This window comes from Tenrec ecaudatus, chromosome 2, assembly GCF_050624435.1.
Source record: "Tenrec ecaudatus isolate mTenEca1 chromosome 2, mTenEca1.hap1, whole genome shotgun sequence".
NCBI lineage: Eukaryota > Metazoa > Chordata > Mammalia > Afrosoricida > Tenrecidae > Tenrec > Tenrec ecaudatus.
The window spans coordinates 160,016,988-160,039,324 of record NC_134531.1 but is presented as its reverse complement, the minus strand read 5'-3'; the positions used below and the strand labels follow the sequence as shown (position 1 = coordinate 160,039,324).

General features: G+C 54.1%; 1 protein-coding gene across 4 annotated transcripts in view; it reads left to right on the top strand.

Moving 5' to 3' along the window:
• Positions 1–573: 573 nt before the first annotated feature.
• Positions 574–22,337, top strand: part of ANXA6 (annexin A6) — a 58,530-nt gene continuing 36,766 nt past the window's right edge. Inside the window, exons 1-3 of one of the 4 annotated variants that reach the window (XM_075541840.1) lie at positions 574–705; positions 14,836–14,879; positions 21,872–21,962. In XM_075541840.1, coding sequence (XP_075397955.1) covers positions 14,862–14,879; positions 21,872–21,962 — 109 coding nt within the window. In that variant the 5' untranslated portion in view covers positions 574–705; positions 14,836–14,861. Of the gene's footprint in view, positions 706–2,125; positions 2,147–5,299; positions 5,386–14,835; positions 14,880–21,871; positions 21,963–22,337 lie in introns of those variants that run through there. The other 3 variants (XM_075541837.1, XM_075541839.1, XM_075541838.1) reach the window with 3 other exon arrangements.

Here is a 22,337-nt window from a genome sequence, read left to right as displayed (position 1 = left end):
AATCCTTTCGGCCCAGTGGTTCTCAGTTTGCTCCAGATTCCTACAGAATGTGTGTGATTTAAGGACAATGTGTAGGCTTCTTGTCTGCCTCCCCACCCCCACCCCCAGAAGACACCTGGTCCAGGTCCAAATCCAGCTCACACGCAGCCTGTGACCTTGGTCAAGAAACTGGACATCTCTGAGCTCTCCTCCCACAGAGAGGACAAGTACATACTACTGCGGCCGACCTGAAAAGGCCCTTAAAGGGGGTCTGATTAGGCCCACACTGCGCTTATCCCCCACCCCACCCCCGCGCAAGTCTCAATTCTATTTCCCAAGAACGCTTTGGAAGAGTTGCAGGAATTTGGGGGAAAGTGCTCTGAGCAGGGAGTCAGTTCAGGTGTCTAACACTGAATGACCGCGTGACCTTGTCCGCGCCCCCCTACCCTCTCTGGGTTTCCGGTCCTGGTCTGGGCCCTGAATGAGGGTCTCCCGGCGGGGATCCTCGGCCGGTGACGCTCTAGGGCTCCGAGAGCGCAAAGGACTTGGAGAGGGAGGGCGAGGGAGGAGGCGGCGCTGGCCCGATTGGTCTCTGCGCGCCACGTGTCCCCGGCACCCCAGCCCGCCCCCGCGCTGCGACTGCTGGACTCTAACGGGCTGCGACCCAGCGAGCTGAGCTCCTCGGAGTCGGACTGTCTTTCTGCGACTAGAGGCCTCCGGGGCGCGGTGAGTGGATTGAGGCCCGGGAGCGACGTAGCTCGCGGGGAATCCCATCTCAGGGGCTGCATGGACGCGGGGCCGAGTTGTAAATGGTCGATCGTGGGCTGATGCATACCTTCTGCTGGGACCCGGGGTGGAACCCCGCGCAGACGGGACAGCGGGGGCTGGGGGGGCCGGCGGCTCCGGAGAGGCACGGGGGACGAGGTGTCCCGAGGGGGTCGCAGGCTGGGTGTAGCTGGGGAGTACGGTGGGCCCGAGGCGGGAGGCTGGGGGAGGGGAATGGAGAGAGGACGGGGTGCAGGGGAGAAGGGTGTGGTCGGGGTGGGGGGCTGGAGGAGGGTCTCAGGTGCAGACTGAGGAAGGGCCTCTCGAAACCCCTCCTCCCCCTGGGACTACTGCCCACCCTGGAAGGACCCTCCCAGCCATCTCCTAGGGGCCCTGTCTTGAGGCAGGGGCCCCGCCCTGATGCCGCTCCCCCTCACACAGCTTACTAAAAACCAAAACCCTACCATGGGGTCCATCCTGATTCCTGGAAGTTTCTGAGATTGTAAATCTTTATAGGAGCCGACTGCCTCCTCTTGCTTCCTCAGAGTGGCTGGGGGCTTTGAACCACCGACATTGCTGTCAACAATCCAAAGCCCACCCCACAGCACCACCTTAGCGCCCCCCCCAAAGAGTGGGGGCTTCAGATGACTCCCAAAGGACTAACACAAGGGTGTGAAATCCCCTGACTAGGAATCTGCGCCTCCCCAAACAACTTGCAGTGTGAATTACCCAAGACCAAACTTACCGCCATATCCGCAGTAAGTTTGGATGCAGATTCACAGCCACCTGATAGGACCCGGTAGAACTGCCCCTGTGGGTTTCACAGGTTGTAACTCTGCGGGAGGAGAAAGCCTCGTCATTTTCCTGTCGAGTGGCTGGTGGTTTTGAACTGCCGACCTTGCAGCTAAACCCAGCTTGTAACCATGACACCCGGGCTCCTCAGCGGGACCTACAGCTGGTCACTTTCCATTTCTGAACTCCTGCTTCCTCCTCAAGTCCCAACCTGGCAAACCCAGCCTCTCAGTGGACACAGTGGCAGGGAGGATGGATTTATCTGGCAGCTGAGAGGAAACATGACAAACTTGGGGAGGATCAGTGACACATTTGGGGAGCCTGGCCCAGCCCTTGTAGACCCTGCAGGGACAAGGAGCAGGGGCCTTTGGGAGAACTGCAACTGGCTGCTGTGCCCTGCCCCCTTCACCCCCTCCTTTTCCCTAAACCCTCATGGGGCTTCCCTGACAATTCCAAATTTGGACATTTGACTTCCAGGATATGTGGAGGAAGGGGTTTCCCCTAGGAGTTAGCTCTTTCCGTCCACTACACCCCCTCCCCCAACCCGCACACCGTAACCAGCTAGGCCGCTGACCCAGACAGGACATCTGGGCCTACTTAGCCCTGCCAGGTGAGTGACTGCCCCCAGTGGACCCTGCCCTTCAGCCTGGTAGAACCTGAGCCTTAGAGAGGGTGCTGACTTGGGGCTCAGGAGAACCGAGATCTGGGCCAGGGGTGCCCTTGGACACGCCCCTTCCCTGTCTGCCTTTGTCAGCCCTCTGTAGCACAGTCTGCAGAGCTGGCTGCCTCCACCACTGCTGGCCTTCCAGCACCCAGCTTTTCTAGGAGTGAGGATTCTGGGAGTTGGGTGGGGCTGGGAGAGAGGCAAAGGCATCTGGTCCCCTCTGCAGCTGTGACAGTCACTCACCATCTTCTTTGCAGCCTGTGCTTTGTTCCCGGGCACTGCCTGACTGCTGGGAGACAGGAAATGTTTGCGGTTTCTGAGGAAGGGCAGCAGCAGCTGTCGGTGGGGCTTGATGTGGACAGGAGGGTGCAAGGCACGGGGTGCTGTGGGCCAGGCCTGGGCCTAGTCTCTTGGGGCTGCTTCTTGGTAGGGGTGGAGGCGGCTGGCTCTGCAGTCCTGGGCAGCTGCCAGTGTCTGGAACATCTACACTGCAGCACCCCAGCCCAGGCGCAGCCTCTGCCCTGCGCCATGCTAGCCAGCTGGGTACCTGCCACACCTCCTGCCCCGCTAGGCCCAAGCAGTAGGAGCTGTGCGCCCAGCTGCTGACATGAGTTGGATCTGGATGACTCTTCTTTCCCTACCATTCTAGAATTTCTGGGGAGATCCCTTGGGCCACCAGCCTCACCACTCCCAGCCTCTTTGAGGTACCTCCTGGGTGGGGATAAAGTTCAGGATGTGGTCTCTACCCTGATTTCTGACTATGCCCTCCCTCCCCTTTGTCAGCAGAGGCAAGGAAGGGTGTGTGTGAGGGAGGGGAGGGGGGAGCAGGCAGGAGGGCAAACTTACAGATCTAGGTACCAATCCAGTCTTACTCTGCTTCGGTTTCCTCCTGTTGTTGAGAAGCCTCCACAGAGACCACCTCTAGAGGAATGCTGGTTGTGGGACCTTTGAACCTCTGAGCCCCATCTATCAAGAGTGCTACAGGACCATCTTGGAAATGCTTTAGAAGGCAGGGTTTTTGTCTGTAAGATAGGGGTTCTGGGGCCCCACCACTACTGTTTTTCAGCCCTCACCACGGGCCAGGCAGGCCCTGGCGGCCCTCTGACGTGTTGCTCACTGTTAGGCCCATTGTGCAGAGGTTGGAATCAACCAAGGTTAGTGAGGTGGTCAAGGTTGGAGGCAAGCAATAATAGCACATACTTACCTGGTGCTTACTATGTGCTGGGCCCCATGGCAGCCAAGTCCATTCACCCAGTCTGTGTCAGGGGAGAACTGTGGTCCATACAGTTTGCTGGGGCTGATTTTGTGGAAGTCAATCTCAGACTTTATTTCTGACATGCTTCTGGGTCGACTTTGTTACCAGTCCGGCTCTCCTCTCCCTCGGTTCTGCTGAGAAAGAGTACAGAGGTTGCGGAGGGGGAAGGAGGAGTTTTACTTTGGTTGATTAAAGCGGGGAGCAAACTGGAACTGGAGTCACCAAAGGCAAACCCCCTGAGAAAAGGGGGATTTGTGGGTTTATCCGTGAATTGAGGGGATTAAGACTGTGTGACAGATTTGTGAGGAATGGTCAACTGGGGTACAATTTTTGGCCAGAATTGACTTCTACTACCTCTGGCTTCCAAATGTTGTCCATGTTGGTCTAGTGACATCTTTCTGTTGGTCTGGTGAGGTTGTTCCCGTGGTTTTCTTCTTCAACCAAAGTCCCTTTGCTCCAGGGTTCACGATAGGTTGGGACTGTTTTTTCTTTGCGTGTTCAGTGAGGCTTATCTGGTTATAACCGACACTCACTGTGATGGTATCCTCTCCCCAGAGGAGAGACTCCACAGAAACAGATTGTCAGGAGGGAGCGAGCGGGTTAATTATAGGCTGTGTATGGGGTATTTGTTTCAACATCCTGTGGCAATATCTCTTATTCCCTATGGGTAGGTTCATTAGTCAGCTGTGGCTAGGGCCTCTGGGGGCAGAGTGGGTAACTGGGCTATTAACTGCAAGGTCAGCAGTTCAAAGCCACCAGGTGCTCCTTAAGAGAAAGCCTTTCTACTCCTGCAAAGAATTACAGCCTAGAAACTCCCAGAGGGGCAGTTCTACCCTGTTCTACAGAGCTACTGTGAGTCAGAATTGACTCAGGGGCAGTGAATTTGGGTTTATTGGGGGCTCTGAATTAGACATTTCTTAATTAATTGGATTCTCACCATTACTGTGAGATACTATTCCCCCACCCCACCCCATTTTACATATGACACAGACCCAGAGAGGTTAAGAATGTGCCTAAGGCCACACACTATACCACCTGGCTCCATAGTCTGTGCCGTAATAGATGTTGCTGCCTTGCACAAAAGTGCTCTGAGCTGGGAGGCAAAAGCAGGCCAGTTCATTCCAAGCCTGGGGCCGCCAGCTGATCTCCTGGGGGCCTGGGGCCGCCTTAGGATCAATGGTTCTGGGTCAAGAGAGGGAGAGCTACTGCTCTCTAAGAAACCTGAGTGCTGAGAGCGGAGCCGGGGGTGTGCCCGGGCGCGGGGCCAGGGATGGTATTTACCCTGCCTTCACCAAAGGCAGGCTCCTGGGTAGTGATGGGGAAGCTCTGGGTGTCTTCCTGTGGTCTGGGGGACAAGGCACCGGAGAAGCAGAAAGAGGGACATTGCAGGCTGGAACCCCCCAAAGTGACGCGCACACCCATGGGATGCTAACCAGTATCTTCTGCGGTACAGGAAGAAACTGTTGCCCCTGGGTGATGTGCAGTTTCAATATCATGCTTATAAAGGCTTTCTGTTTATGATCGTGAATGCTTCATTCCCTCTCATTGCTGCATGTTGCTGCGTGATTCCGACTCCCAGCCCCCGAGCAGCACTGCTGTGCGGTTTTCCAGGCTGTCCCCGGATGGAAGCAGACCGCGCTTCTTTTCCTTTGCACAGTGGCTCACTCACAACGCACTGCCACCGAGGCCCTCTGACTCAGGGGGACCCTGTGATAGGACCGGGCGGAACTGCCCCTGTGGGTTTCCGAGACTGTGACTCTGCCGATGGGAAACCACCAGGTGCAGATTGGCTACTGGGCTCAAAACTGCTGAGAACTCCATTTTGTTTCTCTACAGGATAGAAAAAAAGAAACACTGCAGACTCTACTGCACTAACTGGGACAGATCCCGGGTGGCACAGCAGGCTACAAATTGAGCTGCTAACCACAAGGTCGGTTGTTCAGACCCGTCAGCCCACCCCAGGGTCCAAGACCCAAAGGGGCAGGTCACTACAAGTTGGCATCTACTCAATGTCAGTGAAATTTTTTTTTGAGACCCAAAGGGGCAGTTCTGCTCTGTCCTACAAGGTCGTGTCGCTGTGAGTCAGCAATGTGCCTAATAGCCACGCAAGAGCCTTTTCTGGGTTGGTTTTTCTTCTGCTTCTAACTTGTCATGGGACCTGGTTTGTAGCAGGTGTTCAATTAATGTTTTTTTCAGAAGTGAGCCCCTTGCTTAACCACAGATTTTTGCCTAAGTGCTCCAATTATTGCCACTCCTGGTCATAGAGTGAAGGTTTGTACCCTTGAAAAATTACTCCACCACAGAAATCATTGCTCAGAGGGATTCTTAAGAAATCTGGGTACGAAAAGAAAAGCAGATGGCCGGGGTGTGTGTGGGGGTGGGGGGTGATGTTGGGAACCCTGGGTTCCTCCCAGCAGCACAGTGTGAAAGCCACACAGCTGGGCGGTTCCACGGGTTTTCAAGGTGGTCACGGCAGGAAACCCTTGAGTAACTTGTGCATCTACCCCCTTCCCTCTCCCCCCACCCCCCCGCAGTCCTGGCGAGCTGGTGCAACAAAGACAGGTACACAAGCTACTTAAAAGATCATGTGCAAGAACGGGTAAAATCCCGACAGGCGTAAAATGAATGCATGAATAAAGGTTTTATTCTACCTGTTAGTCAGTGACCAAATCTGGCAGATGGTATAGCCACTCAAAAACAAATCGAGATGCAACATTTTTAGAGTGAAAGGAATCTACAAATGCAGCCAAACTGGTTTTTCCACCAGAGAAGTCCATCGGAATGCTACCAGATAGGCCAGAATGTTCCTTAGGGGCTGCTTTGCTTAACTATCAGGACCCCAAAGGAGCCCTGGTGGCATAGTGGGGTATGAGATGGGCTGCGGACCACAAGGTCAGCAGTTCAAGCCCACCCCCACCGAGGTGCTCCAAAGGGAGAAAAGATGAGACCTTCACTCCCAGGAAGATTCACAACCTCAGAAACCCATGGTAGCATCTTTGTGAATCAGAGTCAAATCAAAATGGGGACCTGTCGCTTGTCATGCTGTAAAAGGTGCCGAAAGACAACAGTCAGATCATGTGGGGGAGCCGCCTCTGCACACTGCTGTTTTCTTTAGAAACTCAGATGTATTCTCTGTCATCCCTTGTTGCCAGCGCAACCCTCGCGCTTGCCAAGCTTGCGAAGGTGGGTTCAGAGCCCTGCGAGAGTCTTAAGGAAGGAGAACTCACCCCTAGCTTCCTGGAAGAGATGGCCTTCGAGTCCTGTGAAAAACAGCCCTGGCTAACACACCTCTCAAATGGTGGTGTCAATCTCTGGGCCTTGGCCCTGGTGCATTAGTGACTGTGGTGCTGGGGACAAGGGTCCTGGACTGCCTTGTCACTCTTTCACCCAAAGACAGAGACAGACGGGGTTGATTCGACACTCTGTTTCTGCAAGCTCAAACAGAAGGGAGCAGCGGGCTTGGCTCCCTCCCAACGGCTTCAAAACAATCTGTGAAAACCCAGCAAGTTGCGTACCTGGAACTATAACCCGCAACAAAACCCAGCAACAAACAGGTTGCACTATGATCCCAGGAAGTAACTAGCAGGTATCCCAATGCTGACAGGACAGGAAGCATTGGATATCTACATTTCTCCAGGGGGTATCATCCACCTTCTCAGACCACCTTCCCCTGAGGGCTCATACTCCATTTTTTATCTAAATGACCCTCGTGCCTCTTTCCTGAGTTAGAACATCCCCACTGACTAAGCTTAAAGGGATTTTTACTGCAAGGGAGTGGACTGTTGTCATTTGGGGTTTTCAACAATGGCATCTTGAATCGTGTTATCCTTCTGGTGAGTTGGTTAACAGTGAGCTCACGCTTTCACCCCTCTCTGTCACATTTCACAAACTTCCCCGTGACTTGAATGAGACCAGAATTGAAGGGCCCGGGCCTAGGTTCTAGAAGGTTGGAAAGAAAATGCTGGTCAAAGGGATAGACGTTCTGGTCCAGGTAAGGAGCCAGGTGAGGGCAGGTGAACCAGGAGGGATAATCTTGGGTTTAAGTGCTGTCCTTGAAGGCAGCCGTGTGAGACCCGTGAGCCACAGTGCCACGTTGTGACAGGCCCAGGTTGTCACGGCTGGCGGAGGGTGTTTTTGCATGATCCTCCGCGTGGTTTCTTGATTCCCCTCAACACCCAGCAGCTTCTCTCTTCCCCAGGGCTGCCCTCTAGCCTCCCAAGCTCTCGGCCACCATCTGAGGACAGAAAAGCATATATCCCTGTAATGCCGAGTGCAACATTTTCGTAACATTGGATTATAACATTTATTATAACTCCATGAACGAATATGACAATTTGGTTACATTTTAAAAACATCGCAGATTTTATATTTTTAAAATATTTTTTGGTTGTTATATATATTGATAACTATGAAAGTAAAGAATTAAACAACAAAAAATTTTTCCTGAAATAAAAAATTCAGGCATTATAGGGATATGTATACACACACACACACACACACACTTTTTTTTTCTTCCTCTCTCCTCCTGCTTGGGCTTCCCCTTGTTGTTTTAAGAGAAAGAAGGGCCCTGAATTCAAATATGCCTTACGGAGACCCCTTTGCTTAAACAGGACAAAGGGAAACTGCCCTCTGCCCGAGGGCATGAGGGTGCTGGGAGTTTCCGCAGCCACACAGCAAAGCTACAAGGTGTGAAAACAGGGAAGTTGGCACAAAACCCTGAGTGGAAACCGATGAGCTACTCACAGTTGCAGGTGGGGCTACGGGAATGGGAAGGGACCCTAACTGGGACCCGAACACCACTGCAGATCACAAACATTGACAGGCTGCTTCTGTATCCTCCATCGGGATGTGGCTCGGGATTTGCAGCTCCCCCCAAAACTCCAAGCTCACTGCCAACACGTTGACTCAGACTCGTAATGACCCCATAGGGCAGGGGAGAACGTCCCTCGGGGCTTTCACCGCGGAACTCTTTACTGGAGTGGAATGGAGAGCCTCTTTTGGTCCTCTCTCAGAGGGACTGGTGGTTTCGAACTGCTGACCTTGTGGTTAGTAGCCCAATGCACCATACCACCAGTGGTCCTTGTAAATCTAATACATCTATTTCCATCAAAGGTTTGACCAGGCAAGGAAGTACCTGCACCTGAGGGCCTAACCGCTGTCCTCCACCCCCATCCCCCAGGTTACTAGGGGAGTTCCTACAAACAAACCACCTGGGGGCAAGGTTTCTCCCGTTGCTTGTAGAACCCACCACTGCTCCTGGGATAAAAGATGGGGCTTTCTGCTCCCTAAGAGTCACAATCTAGACACACACAGGGGCAGTTCTGTTCCGACCTCTCTGGTTGCTATGAGGCAGAATGGACTCAATGGCGGTGAAATTTTTTTGAGTGAATTAATGGCCTGAAATGCCTCATTGGAGTCTCAAAATGGACTGAGCCCTCCCCCCCCAATAAACTGTTGCCTTCTGCAAGTCTAGTGCTCAGAATTTAGTTTTTCATACACCATTGACTCTAAACTTTGTGCATGTTTTATCAGTTTGACCCTTAATCCAAACCCAACCAAACTCACCTTCAACCAGACATTCCGACTCCTAGTTACCTGACGCAGAGCTTCCGTGGGCTTTGTAAACCTTTACAGAGGTAGAGGAGAGTCCCACATTTAATCCTAAAAGCAGCTGGTGGGTTTGAACCGACGAACTTGCAGTTAGTTGGCCAATGCCTACCTGACAGCACCAACAGGACACAGCTTTGATTTTCCGTGTCTATAATGTGGGGGAAATGAAATTCAAAATCCGTTACCAACCCGGAAAACCTGGCCACAAAAAGAGAAGAAACATTTTCTTACTTAATCGACAACTGTGAAAATGCAAGTCATATTCAGCCAATAATAACAGTTAATACCAGTGGGCTGAAATTGGTTTCACAGGTGAGTTGCGAATCAGGGTAGCATGCGACTAAGGAGCCAAATTGTTCACGAAAGAGAAGAACTTTCAAGGTCAATGCTGTCTTGGAAATGGTGTTTGTATGATAAGGATTTACCCGCAAACCACAGGGTGTCGTGTTTAGTCGGAGCCCTGCTGGCTCAGTGGGTTATAGGTTGGGCTGCCCATGGAGACGTTAGCAGTTTGAAACCACCCTGGAAAAAAGACGAGGACTTCTCCTCCCGTAAAGAGTTGCCAGTCTCAGAAACCCGCAGGGGCAGAGCTACCCTGTCCTCAGAGGGTCACTGCGCGTCAGGACTCGTTCACTGGCAGTGCGTTTTTGACTTTGAGCATTTAGTCTGATTTGGAAGTGTCTGCTTTCTTGAAACTGACTGCACATAAAAATTTCTTCAAAAGAGCCCAATGTCTAGGCCAACAGTCTTCACTGATTCATTTAGGCTAGTGTTTCACGTGCACGTGGCCTTCGGAAACCAGCTCCTTCAAGGCTTAAAAGATCTTAAGCAATGATCTGGGTGGGTCGCCCCAACCTCTACACACCCCAGAAATCTGGGCCCCAGAGAATTCAATTAAAAAGCAGACCGCGTGGGAGGGAACTTTTCAGAGTTTTTTTCTCAGAATGTGACCTATCACCAGCATTCTGCTAGGGATTGCAAATACAAAAAGAAACCTGAGCCTTTGAGCCTTTCTTTAGCTTAAAGGAGACTTGCTAGCACAATGGTTAAGCCCTCCGCGGGTGGTCGGAGGTTCTAACCCACTAGCCCCTCCTAGGGAGGAGGAAAAAAAAACCCAAACTGATGATCTGTTCCTGGAAGGAGTTAAAACATCAAACTCACTGCCACCAAGCCCATCCTGATTCACAAGAACCCTGTTGGACAGAGTAGGACCTCCCCTGGGCTTCACAGCAGTGGAAAGCGCCATCTGCCTCCTGTGGGGAGACTGGTGGTTTTGAACTGCTGATGTTGCATTTCGCAGCCCACTACATAACCACGACACCACAGTGCTCTTGATATCTACAGGTAGATGGGGCTGGGATTCCAACGCCTATCTGGGGAAGATGGGAAGGGGTGAGGATAACGCAGTTCAGAGCTTTAAGGCCACCCTCCTGGGCCTGCCCTTTGGAGATTTTGCTGTGCAAATCCTTGAACTCTCTGAGAGCTTCCTCCTGTCCCATCCACTCGCTGGCTTTTCCCAAAGAGGGAGTGGCAGCATTCCCACTTTACTCAGGAACAAATGAGGTCTGGAGAGGGAGCCTGGCTTGTCTGAGGTTTCACGGGAGCACATTTCCAGCGAGGGCCTGGATCATTCCCTCTGACCTCTTCCTAATGTCCTGGTGTTCCCAGGGCCGGAGGCTGGGACACGTGGAATACACTGCGGCCGGGATGCAGAGATGTTGGCGGCTGGCTGACGCTGGCAAGTGGTTTTCCTCTCAGTCTGTCTTTTTCCCAATCTGGAAATGTAGGGTGTGTGGAGCAGTGGGCTGTTGGGGCTCTTCATGCCCTCTGGAACTGCGTAGGAAACACGAATTCAGCTTATTGGAAAGGCGTCCTCTGGGCCGCTCTGGGTGCCATCAAAGGCTCTGAGCATCTAGTCCTGGAAGACATTACAAAGCTCTCCACACACACATGCCCTCATGAGGACGTATACCAGGCTCTCAGAGTAGAGAGTATTTCCCCCAAAGAAAGCTGGAGGCCCCTGCACTGGGCCGTCTCCTTGGAAAGGGGCCCGTCTGGGTGGACTTGGGCTGCAGCCAGCAGCCAGAGTTTCCAGCAACAAGGCCCAAGGAAAATGCTTCGAGGCTGTAGAAGAAGGTGAGGGGCCCCAGCCCGCCCTCCTGGTGTCAGCTGACGTCCTGCAACTCATTCAGCCCGTGCTTCTCTGCCAGCTCTGGGGTGCCCGTAGCCTCTGCCTCCATTGCTCTCCAGCCCTGGGGAAACCCAGAGTGGGCTCTTGGCCAGCCCCTGGGTTGCAGTGCTAACCGGGAGGCCCAGATGGCAGGGGACAGGAGGGAGGGGTGTTTCCCCTTCCTGTAAGAGCTGCAGTTTTGTTACCAAGAGGCCCCTGGTTGTCAGGCAAACAGCAGGGTTTCCAGGAGCTGATGAGCTGAGGTTACAAGCTGCTCTCTGTCCTCCGCCCCTCTGCCTGGCCCGCTGTGCACTCTTGTCTCTGTCTGCGGAGACACAGCGGGCAAACACAACAAAGCCCCTTCCTGAGAACATCCCACCAAGACAGTGAGCATGACCACTGATTGGGACCATAATTCATGCCTAAAGGCCCCTGCCTGGAACACAAAAAAGATTACCACACTCAGCTGGTATCTGAAAGGTTGGAGACTTGAGTCTGCCCAGAGGCGCCTCAGAAGACAGGCCTGGCGACCCCCCCCCCTCCCCTGCAAAAAGACCAGCCATTGAAAGCCATCTGGAGCACAGTTCTTCTGTCAGAAGCGAGGGCTCTGCTGGAGTTGGAGCTCACTGACCGATTTCATGCCTGGCCTTGTGGGTTCTGCCTTTGTCATCAATCATGTCCTGACCTTCAATTGCCCAGCAGAGTGGGCAAGAGAGACCACTCCCTGCTTTTGTGTTTGAGATAGCCTTCATCTGACCAAGGTCATAACAGTTCCGTCAACTGCAAACCAGGGACTTGATTCCACTTCTGACTGCCTTGACTTCCAAACCTACATGTGACCCCCTCACCAGTGACCTTGGCCTTGATTGTCGAGTGCTCCCATGACAGATGCCACATGGAAGTGCTGTAGCAAATCCACGTGTGTTCCCAGGACTCACCCACCCCCTCTGATGTGACCGGAGTTCAGCTCACGGTGACCTTGCACTAACACGATTCATGAGCATAACAAAGAAAACCCATTGCCAAGTGGGATTATAACCACATATGTCAGCCCGATACATTGAATAAGTGCAGAGTGATCTTTTACAACAGAGTAGAACTGCCCTGTAAGAAGCCCTGGTGGTGGACAGCTGCAGACTGCAAGGTCAGCCATTGAAAATCGGCAGCTGCTCCTCGGGAGAAAGATGAGACTGTCTAGTCCCATAAAGAGTTAGAGCAGGGGTCCTCAAACTCTTTAAACAGGGGGCCAGTTCACTGTCCCTCAGACCCATTGGAGAGCCGGACTATAGTTCTAAAAAAAACTATGAACAAATTCCTATGCACACTGCACATATCTTATTTTGAAGTAAAAAACCAAACGGGGCAAAAACACCCAATGGGCCGGATCAATGACCTCTGCGGGCCGCGTGTGGCCCACGGGTTGTCATTGTTTGAGGACGCCTGAGTTAGTCTCATAAACCCACAGGGGAAGTTCTCCCCTGCCCCGTAAAGCCATTCTAGAGAAAAGAAACTCTCAATTGAAACATTGTATGGTGATGCCTTTATTAAGCCTACACAACAGGACAAAGACATCATCCAGTTAAGAGAAACCATCAGCATGAGGCTATAGTGGTCTTCAGAGACTCTGGACCATGCGACATAATAGACAAAAGGAAACAATGGAAACTTCTACAGTCATGACTGGTGGCTTATGAATTCCTGTGACAGGCACAACTAAGGGGTGGGAGTGGGAGCGTGCTCACACTAAAACCGAACTATCGCCGTCCGAAGCATTCTGACTCATTGTGCCCCTGTAGGACAGAGTGGAACAAACTGCCCCTTAGTTTTTCCAAGGCTGCAAACCCGCACGGGAGCAGCCTCAGCTTTCTCCCTTGGAGTGGCCGTGGCTTTGAACCACAAACCACTGACCTTGAGGTTAGCAGCCCAACACTGTTCCACCAGTACTCGATGCATACACCACTGCAGATTAAATAGGCTTATAGGACTGGTCCAGAGTCCTTCAGTCACCTGCCGACCTGGGACAGGGGTGGTGTCACTCTTGACACCACCAGGCATGTGACCCTGGGCCATTTCTGCCCTACATCTGTCTGCCATTGAGGGGACCCCAGGCAAATTCCTTGGTGGCAAGGCTGCCCCTCCCTGGGCTGGCCAAACTAAACTGACTACCAGCAAGTGCATTCTGGCTCCTGGCCACGCTAAATAAGCTTTCCAAGGCTGTCATTCTTTAGGGGAGCAGTTAGCCCCAACTTTTTCTTATGGAGTGGCTGGTGGGTTTGAACCACCGATCCACTGGTTAGCAGCCCAACACCAACCTGGGCTGGCCAGGGAAGTTGTAAACTACTCTCTAACTCCCTAAGGGCAGACTTGCTCCTCTGCTGGTTACTGGGTGTGAAGAATTCAACAGGAGGCAGAACTTGACTCAAAATGGAGTGAGGCACCACTGAAAACCACAGCCCAAGTGCCATAGCCTTTCCGCTCTGATGCCAACCCCAGGCTCCGTGGCTCCCTGCTGCACCCAGCGCTCTTCTGGCTCTGCCCCTTGGGGACCTCACTGAACACGTTCCATGGAGTTGTATTTACATTTTTTTCTTTTATGTTTTAAAAGTAATAGATGTGGTTTTAGAATTGTAGACGTCAGCTACAAATGGACAGCCGTGGTCCTTTGTCTCTACCTCTGGTGTCCATAATGACAATCCCTTTGAACCCTGCTGCCCTCCTTTGGAGAGAGATTGAGGTGATCATGCCCCTGTTCCATCACCTGTCACCTTCAGGCACTGGCTAGTGTTGTCCCTCCCCACAGCCTACCAGCACCAGCACTAGCCACCCCCCCAGACTTTATCTTATCTCTCTTGTTCTTCTCACAGCTGGATGGTGTGTGTGTGTGTGTGTGTGTGTGTGTGTGTGTGTGTGTGTGTGTGTAAGAGAAACTCCAGCAAAGCAGGACTTTATCTTGGATTTATTGCCCCATCTTTAGTGCCTAGCGGGTGACTCACATAGAAGGGGGAAGAGATAAATGTTTATCTTGCTGTCAGCTCTTTGCAGCCTGTGATTGGGACCTCCTGGCCTCTTCACATGTGCAGACCATTAAGCCCTGGGTTCTGAGTGACCCAGAGAGAGGCCGTGCCTGCGACAAACAGTAAGGACACTGGAAATAGTTGTATTAACGCTAAGTGAGCATGCATCAGGTGTCCAGCCTGCAGAGATGCCTAACCGAACATGCTGGCGGGCTGGAAGCAGCCGGGGCCCTTCAGTCTGTGAAAAAGGGGAGTCTGGTGCCTAGAAGGACAGCTGTGAGGGTCCGTGGGACCAGGGCCTGGAACGCGTGTGCGCAGTCTGTGTGTGTGACCAGTGGCCGTGGCCTGGCCCCCTCTTGGTGCTGAGTCCCTTTGCCAGCCCAGTGGCTACTGTGTGGACACTGCCTGGTCTCTGAAAAATGCACCTGGCCCCGAGCCAGGCCTTTGGGTAACCTAGAGGGCTGGGGGCAGCTGGAGAACCCCAGGAGGGACACACTTGCTTGGTCGGGGAGCGGGTGGAGGGGGGTTGGAGAGAGCGAAGGGGAGCCAAGTATAGGGGAATCTCATATCTCTTTCTTCTCCACAGAACTTCCTGCTGCAGAACCTGAGAACATGGCCAAACCAGCACAGGTAAGGGGCCTGCAGGCTGTGCCCGGTCTCTTCGGCCCGGCCTTCCCCGCTGTGATGGTCCCTGCTTCCTTCCTCTGGGGAACGGAGCGTAAACAACCTCACTGCCACCGAGCCCATTCCCACTCTCAGTGACAGCACAGCACAGGGACAGAAGCCCCGTGGATTTTGTGACGGTCACTCTGGACAGGAGTGGAAAGCCTATCCTTCACGCTCGGAGCAGCTGGAATTTCCATCTGCTGACTGCGCGCCCTGTGACCACCACTCCGCCAGGGCTCCTCTCCCCATCCCCATACTTGTGGTTACGGTCACCCTCCTTGGGAGAGAAGGTTCTTTGTTAGGTTGCTGAGAAAGGATTTGTGTAGGGCTCTGTCTTGAGCCCATTTCTTTTGAGACCCGCGAAGGAGCAGGTTAAGCAGCGAGACGCATGCAGAGGGTTGGGGAGAAAGATTGCACACCACCTGAAGCAGAAGCTCACAAGAGACCCGGTTTTAGCTCCAGAGAAAGAAAGCTTCCCATTGCAGGGGGCACTGTGAGGTTGAGCTTCCAGCCCCCTGTGAGAAAATCAGTCTGTTTGTGAAAGCCCCCGCTTGTGGTATTTCTGTTCCAGCAGCCCCGGACAAAGAGAGAGGGAGAGAGAGACGAGGCCAGGGGGGTGGCTGGACGGTAGGACGGGGAGATCAGGAGTAAGCCGAGGGGTGCCAGCTCAGCCCCTTCTGTCTCTCATTGCAACCACGGGGACGCTGGCCTTGGGACACCAACACGAAGCTGTATGACGTCGCAGGAGCCCTCTGCCCTCTCTGGGCCCGTGTTTCCCAGACTAGGTGACTGAGCGCAGGGATCATTCAACTTCTCTCCGGGCCTCGAGAATTGCCACCCAGTGTATCTGAAGGGGAAGCCAGCCCCCCAACAACTAATCCTGGTTCTGATAAGCTCAGTTGTATGGTTAATATATATATAAAGATTATGGTAAAGTCATAGAGAATAAGAGAGATAGAAGAGAGGGTGAAATAAAGAAGTCAGACGGATTTCATGGTAACATGCTCACCTCCGGGACTCCAGGGCTGGTCACAAGATGGGCGGGCCCCAGGTTCAATGTGGAACCCTAACCTTGGTCATCCTTGAATGAATTTGACCTCCCTGGGCTCCCCTTCAGGGGAACAATCTACTAACTTTATCAGAAGGGAGTGGGCTCTACTTAGGGTGGGACAGATACAGTCTGATTACTCTAGACCAGGGGTGTCAAACTGGTGGCCCGCAGGCTGCATGACGCCCACCCCCACCCCACCCCCCCACCCCCCCGAGGTAATTTTTTGTGGCCCAAGATGCTCTGAAATAAAATGAAAATAGAAAAAAATGTTATGAAGAAAATAGCGCTTGGGGAGATCGAGGCAATACTGGACACATAATTCCCTCGTTAACCCTTTAACTACTGAAGACGAGTACACACGTGGCCCAGTGCCTTTCCTGGGGGCCTGTGGACGTGGATAAACACGCTGACCCAGTTCCTGCGACATTTGGGAGCAATGTCTGCCACTCTCAGTGTCACGTCATGCAAACAGATCCCAACGGAGAAAAGGTTTAGAAGAGCGCTCTGGCCTGTGCTGTTAGGAATCCTACCTAGCGGCAGTGCTAATTGACGTGGTAGAGGGAAGCCATTACGATTATGTCACATTTGTCAGCTGTCCGACATGTTGTGTTTTTTAGTGGTTACTTTGTTATATTTTCCGGTCACAACATAAGAGTTAAGTGAAAACTAGTAGGAATAAAGCGCTGGCAAGTTTCAGGTACAAAAGGATGATTTTAGTTTGATAAATACATTAAATAAATGTTTAAATAAAAGCAATTATATAGTGTTTTAATTATCCTATCCATATTCCTGAATCCTTACTTCAAAATAGAAATTTAACAAAATTTGTAAATGTGACGTGGCCCTCATCAGTCTTGCCTGTTGCACCAAATGGCCTGCATTTTAATTGAGTTTGACACCCCTGGTCTAGATGGCTGATAACCCTTAGGGAGCATAACCTCTGACCTCCTTTCATTGACCTCCTAAGTGTATAGTCTTTTGCCATGTGTAACAAGCAGCTAGGTTTGGCATGTATTTGGGGGAAACAACTTGGGAGAAGTCTTTCCGTATAACACACACCTAGGTGTGTAGGATGTTTATTTTCAGCTTTTTACTAGCATGGGGTTATATGATGTAGGATCCATATCCTCAGGAAAGTCCTAGCCAGCTCCCCCACCGCCAGCCCACCCCCACCCAGGTCTTTTCCATCCGCTGAAGAGCGAACCTGCAGCAGTGGCCTCTCTGTCCAGGAAGAGAGACTTGGGGGGCTATGGGCGACCATCCAGGGAAGACTCTTGCTGCACCCCAATTCCTTCCAGTTGTCCTCTCCTGGCTACTTCCTGAGAGACCATCCGCTTGAGAATCCTACATGACCCAAGAGGAGGCCTGGGGGGTACGCACTGACAGGCTCACCAAAGGGTGCAGGTCAAAGCCTGCCTCAGGGGAAAGATGGGGCTTCCTGCTCCCAGGAAGCTTGACAGCCTCAGAAACCCACAGGTGCAGTTCACCTCGGTGGCAGTGAGTGAGATAACCCAAATGGAAGGAGTCTAGGAGAACCAAGTGACCATGACTTAGGGCACAGATAGAGCTTAGGACTCCTGGCTCTGTGCTCTCTGGCCATGCCAGCTGCCCTGAGGTTCCTTGATTTGAGCGGGGAGCTGGTAGAACCCCAGCAAGTCCTGGTCCCAGGATGTGAGAACCCGGGGGCTTTCTGCCCCTCAAATTTCAGTGTCATGGTGTGTGCCCGATGGGGGAAGGAGCTGCAAGCCTGCCACAGAGCCTGAGAGAACCTGCCTGGATAGTGCGGCCTGCAGGGAGGGCCGGGAAATTTCCTAGACAGAGGCTAGTGGGTGGAGACTGATGGGTAGAGGGGGCGTGGGGGGGCTGGACAGCCGAAGCAAGGCCGGAGGATGTTCAGGCTTGTCGAAGTACTTTGGCACGCGCGGAGTGCTGGAGTTTGGGAATGGGGAGGAACGTTGAAGAGAAATAAATGTGCAGAAAGGTCTTCCAGTGAGCTGAAGCTGTTTCCAATGATTAGCACCCCCAGCTCTGCTTTTGGTTCCAGCCCGTAACGCACTCGCCCCGCACCAGCCAGTCATTCTTGTCTCTGCTCTGGGTGGCTTGAGGCTTGCCGTCCCCGTCCCTCCTGCGGTGATTGGACAGCTGGTTCCCTCCCGAGACTGGGGACTCGAAGCTGAAAGAAATGCAGAGTCCATGTGGGGGTCACAGAGAAGGTCCCGTGGTCTGGTCCCCAGGGATGCCTGGGGTCTGTGCACCATCACCAGTTGACTTGGGCTCATAGAATAGAGCTGGGGTCCACACGGTTTCTAGTGACCGGCTTTTTAGGAAGCAGGCTGCCAGCCCTTCATTACATGCACGTTTGAGCATCTTCAGCCCATCACTTTCAGTTAGAAACCAAGCATTCACCCGGTGGCACCAGCCCAGGTATGAAAATTCTTTGCGGACAGTGTCAGAGGCAGATATCCTGTGCCTGGACTCCTGGGAGCTGTGTAGAAGGGGCCTGCCGCAGTCCTGGGGGTGGGGTAGGGGTGGGAGGGGACATCCTGACCCTGCAGCCCTCTTTCTGGGTGGCTGCAGCATCCACCTTCAGCCAGGTGGGGCCCAAACCCTTCCAAGCCTCGGGCCCCGGGCTGCTCACCAGCTGGCATCAGAACTTGCTGAATATTTCAGGGTGGAAAGTGTCTTCTCTCCTCTGTTCCCCGCCCCCTGTGTCCCGGCCCTGGCTTCTGGGTGCCTGAGGCCAGGCCCTGCTTGCTATATGGCCAGGCCTGGGAGGGGAAGCTACACAGGTGGCTCTTGGAGGTGGCTTATAGGAGAGGGGTTGGTGGGGGCAGAGGGGATCCTGCACTGGATGAGGAGGGTCCCTCTGTCTAAAACAGGACCAGTGCTGAGATCCCACCTCACCCCACCCCTTCTAGTCACTGCAGTTCTGTGTGGCCTCCTGGCAGCTAGAGGATTTCCTTCTCTTTCCCATTCGCGCCATCATACATAGAGGAGCCCTGGTGGCGTAGTGGTCATGCGTTGGGCTGCTAACGGCAAGGTCGGCAGTTCAAAACCACCAGCCTCTCCACAAGAGAAAGCTGTGCTTTCTACTCCCCAAAAGAGTTCCAGTCTCAGAAGCCCACAGGGGCAAGTCTGCCCTGTCCTGTGGGCTCCTGTGAGTTGGGATGGACTCACTGGCAGGGAGTTTGGTTTGGTTTTAATTCATTGTCCATAAAGAAGTATGAAGGAGAAGAATATTGTTGCTCACTAAGCTTGCCTCTAAGAGAATGCTTTGATCCATATGGGCCATTAAACTTCCTTTCCCCCTCGTGGTCCCTTCCCCCAAACACTGTCCACCTGCCCCAAATGATGGGGGAGCAGCAGGGACAAGAAAGAGCCAGTTTGCTGCTGAAACCTGTGTCCTCACCTTGGGGAACACAGTGCTATCCTGTCCTGTCCCCCATGGCAGCTTAGAGCCTCGTGGTCCTAGAGGCCTTGGGCACCAGCCCGTTTCCACTGAAGAGCTGGGAGACTTGTCACCACCAACACAGCTGTCCCCGCAGACAGAATCAAACCTCCTCTCAGCCCACAAACAGCATTTTATGGGCTTGTTGATATTCGGCTGTCTTTGGGCTACATGTAAAGGCAAGCTGGTACCCTAGGGGTGAGGTCATGAGCGGAGCAGCTCTGTTTCAGAGATAAGAAAACTAATGTTGGGGTGCTGGAGCCCTGCTTCTCCCTGGGAAGCCATGGCCTCCAGCATGTGTACTTAAGTGCCGTGCCTACAGCCCCCTCCCCCCACTCCTCCCCACAGCCAAGACTCGCGGGCCTGCGCCAGTAGAAAGTACCGAGCAAACATCGGTCTCAGGAGAAGCCTGGCTGAAGCAGGAACTCTTGTTGTTCTAGCAAGACCCCATCCTTCCCCCCATCCTGCCCTCGACGCTCCTGCTGTCTGTTCTGCATGTCTGATGGTGCTGGGCCCAGGGAGCCGGGGCAGGGCACCGGTCCTCTCTCCTTCCTCATTCGTCCGTGCCTCCTCCGGCCACTCTGCAAGGGGCCGGGGATATTGCAGGAAGACGTAGAACCTGCCCTCCGAGGGCTGGAGTGCTGCGGTCAGCGGGGATCTCCCAGGCACACCCACGAAGTCCGAAGTGGGCTGGGAGAAGGGAGTTCTGGGAAGACAGGGAGCCTTGGCTGCGGCAGCCAGCCCCTGTGACTCTTGTTTTCTCCGCCCAGGGGAAGGGTCAGGTTGCAGGGATTCACAGGTGACAGCGTGGAGGGCTGTGTCCCTTTCTGGTCACCCGAGCGGTCAGAACTTAAAATAGCAAGCCAGCGCCTACGCCCACGTACCTCCGAGGGGCCAGCACTGCCCACTCAGAGCGCCCGCATTGCCTGCCTCGCTCCGTTGCCTCGGGCAGAGCGGTGCTGGCCGGGGCTGCAGGCCCAGGGGGAACACCACCCTCTTCTGTGAGGCGCTCTGCGGCCCTTCCTCAGCTGGAATCGGCCCGCTGTTTTCACGTTTTGGTATTTATTACAACTTGTGGTCATACAGATGCTGGCTCCGGGCCAGCACTCAGAGGGCTATGACTCAGTCCCTATTGATCAGGAGTCCTCAGCCGTGTGCCCGGGACCAGTGGGCCTGCAGCCCACACTCACCGGTGCTGTCGAGCTAACCCACGTCTGACTTCTGTGAGACCCAGCCCTTGTGCATCTGGTCAAGGTCTCTGGTCTCCTCCACTCCCCCCACAAGCCCACAAGGCAGCAGTTTGTCTCTGGGCTGACTCTGAGGTGGCCCAGAGCCCCACCAGGCTGAGGACCCCCTTTCCCCAGCTGGCATCTGCTGGGTCCCTGGAGCTGGAGAGTGGGGACCTGGGCTCTATGTGACAGCCGGAGAGAGTGGCCTCCCCTCTCTGGTCTGAGTCTCTTGGTCCCTGCGATGGAGACTGCCTTCCATGCTTTCCCGTGTTGAAGCAGCACCCTGGGTGAGATGGGAAGGCCTTGTGAACCCTACGCCCGTAAGACACCAGCGGGGTCAGGGGACGCTGAGCCCTGGGTGTCAGCGCTCCCAGGGGCTCTTAGTGGGAGGAACAAGAGCCTTCTGCTGGGCTCGCCCACGCAGGACTCGCACCTCCACCTGCCAGCTTTTCAACCAGCGGCCGCACGTGCCAGCCCTTTGCCCTGCCCGGGGCTCCTTGTACAAGAAACGTGAGAGGCTCTTCTTACTCCTGTGGGACTGACTGCACCCCTCTGGGCCCCCTGGAAAGTGGTGCGGGCGGCGGACCTTGCTGTACCACCGTCCCTGGGGGAGGTTGTAACAGGTAGTAGGGAATGTGTCCACGCCTTTACTCAGGATTTGTGGAGTCCACTGCATGACTTTTCAAGAGTGGGAGCTCAGTGTGGACTCAGCTTGTGACCCAGGTCTAAAGTCTTCTGGACAGGGGCTCAGTCAGGGCAGGGGCTCAGTCAGGGCAGGGCCTCAGCCAGGGCAGGGCCTCAGCCAGGGCAGGGGCTCAGTCAGGGCAGTGGCACGGCCAGGGCAGGGGCTCAGCCAGGGCAGAGGCTCAGCCAGGGCAGTGGCACGGCCAGGGCAGGGGCTCAGTCAGGGCAGGGGCTCAGCCAGGGCAGGGGCTCAGCCAGGGCAGTGGCACGACCAGGGAAGGGGCTCGGCCAGGGCAGGGGCTCAGTCATGGCACGCGCTCAGTCAGGGTGTGGCACGGCCAGGGGCAGGGTCTTGGCCAGGGAAGGGGCTCAGACAGGGCACGGGCTCAGTCAGGGCAGTGGCCCGGCCAGGGGCAGGGGCTCAGTCATGGCACGGGCTCAGTCAGGGCAGTGGCCCGGCCAGGGACAGGGGCTCAGTCAGGGCAGGGGCAGGGACAGAACCTGGGTGGTATCGAGTGCTCAGCCTCTGCTCTACTCTCCACAGGGTGCCAGGTACCGGGGCTCCATCCGTGACTTCCCAGACTTCGACCCCAACCAGGATGCTGAGGCTCTGTACACTGCCATGAAGGGCTTCGGTGGGTGCAAAGACGGCTCGGGGGCGGGGGGTGTTCCCCAAAGGTGGGTATCACCCAGAACACTTGGGTGGTGGTAGAGGCATGAGATGTACTCACTCATTCTTCTGGGTCCTCTTTTTATTGTTTTCATTAATTTTACAGTCGATCTTAGCCCAAAGGCCAGGAAGCAATTTTCTTAAAACTATTCCAGACAATAAAAAAGTGCACAGAATCCTGGAAGGATAGACCATAGACCCAGCTACAGAGGTGGAGCTTTGTCCATGCAGTGGAAGCCTCTCTGGCAGCTCCCCATCCTGGCGTTACTACCTGCCCAGTGGCCCTGTGCACACCAGATGGTGCCCAAGGCCTGGAATCAGTGCTCACCATTCTCATCTG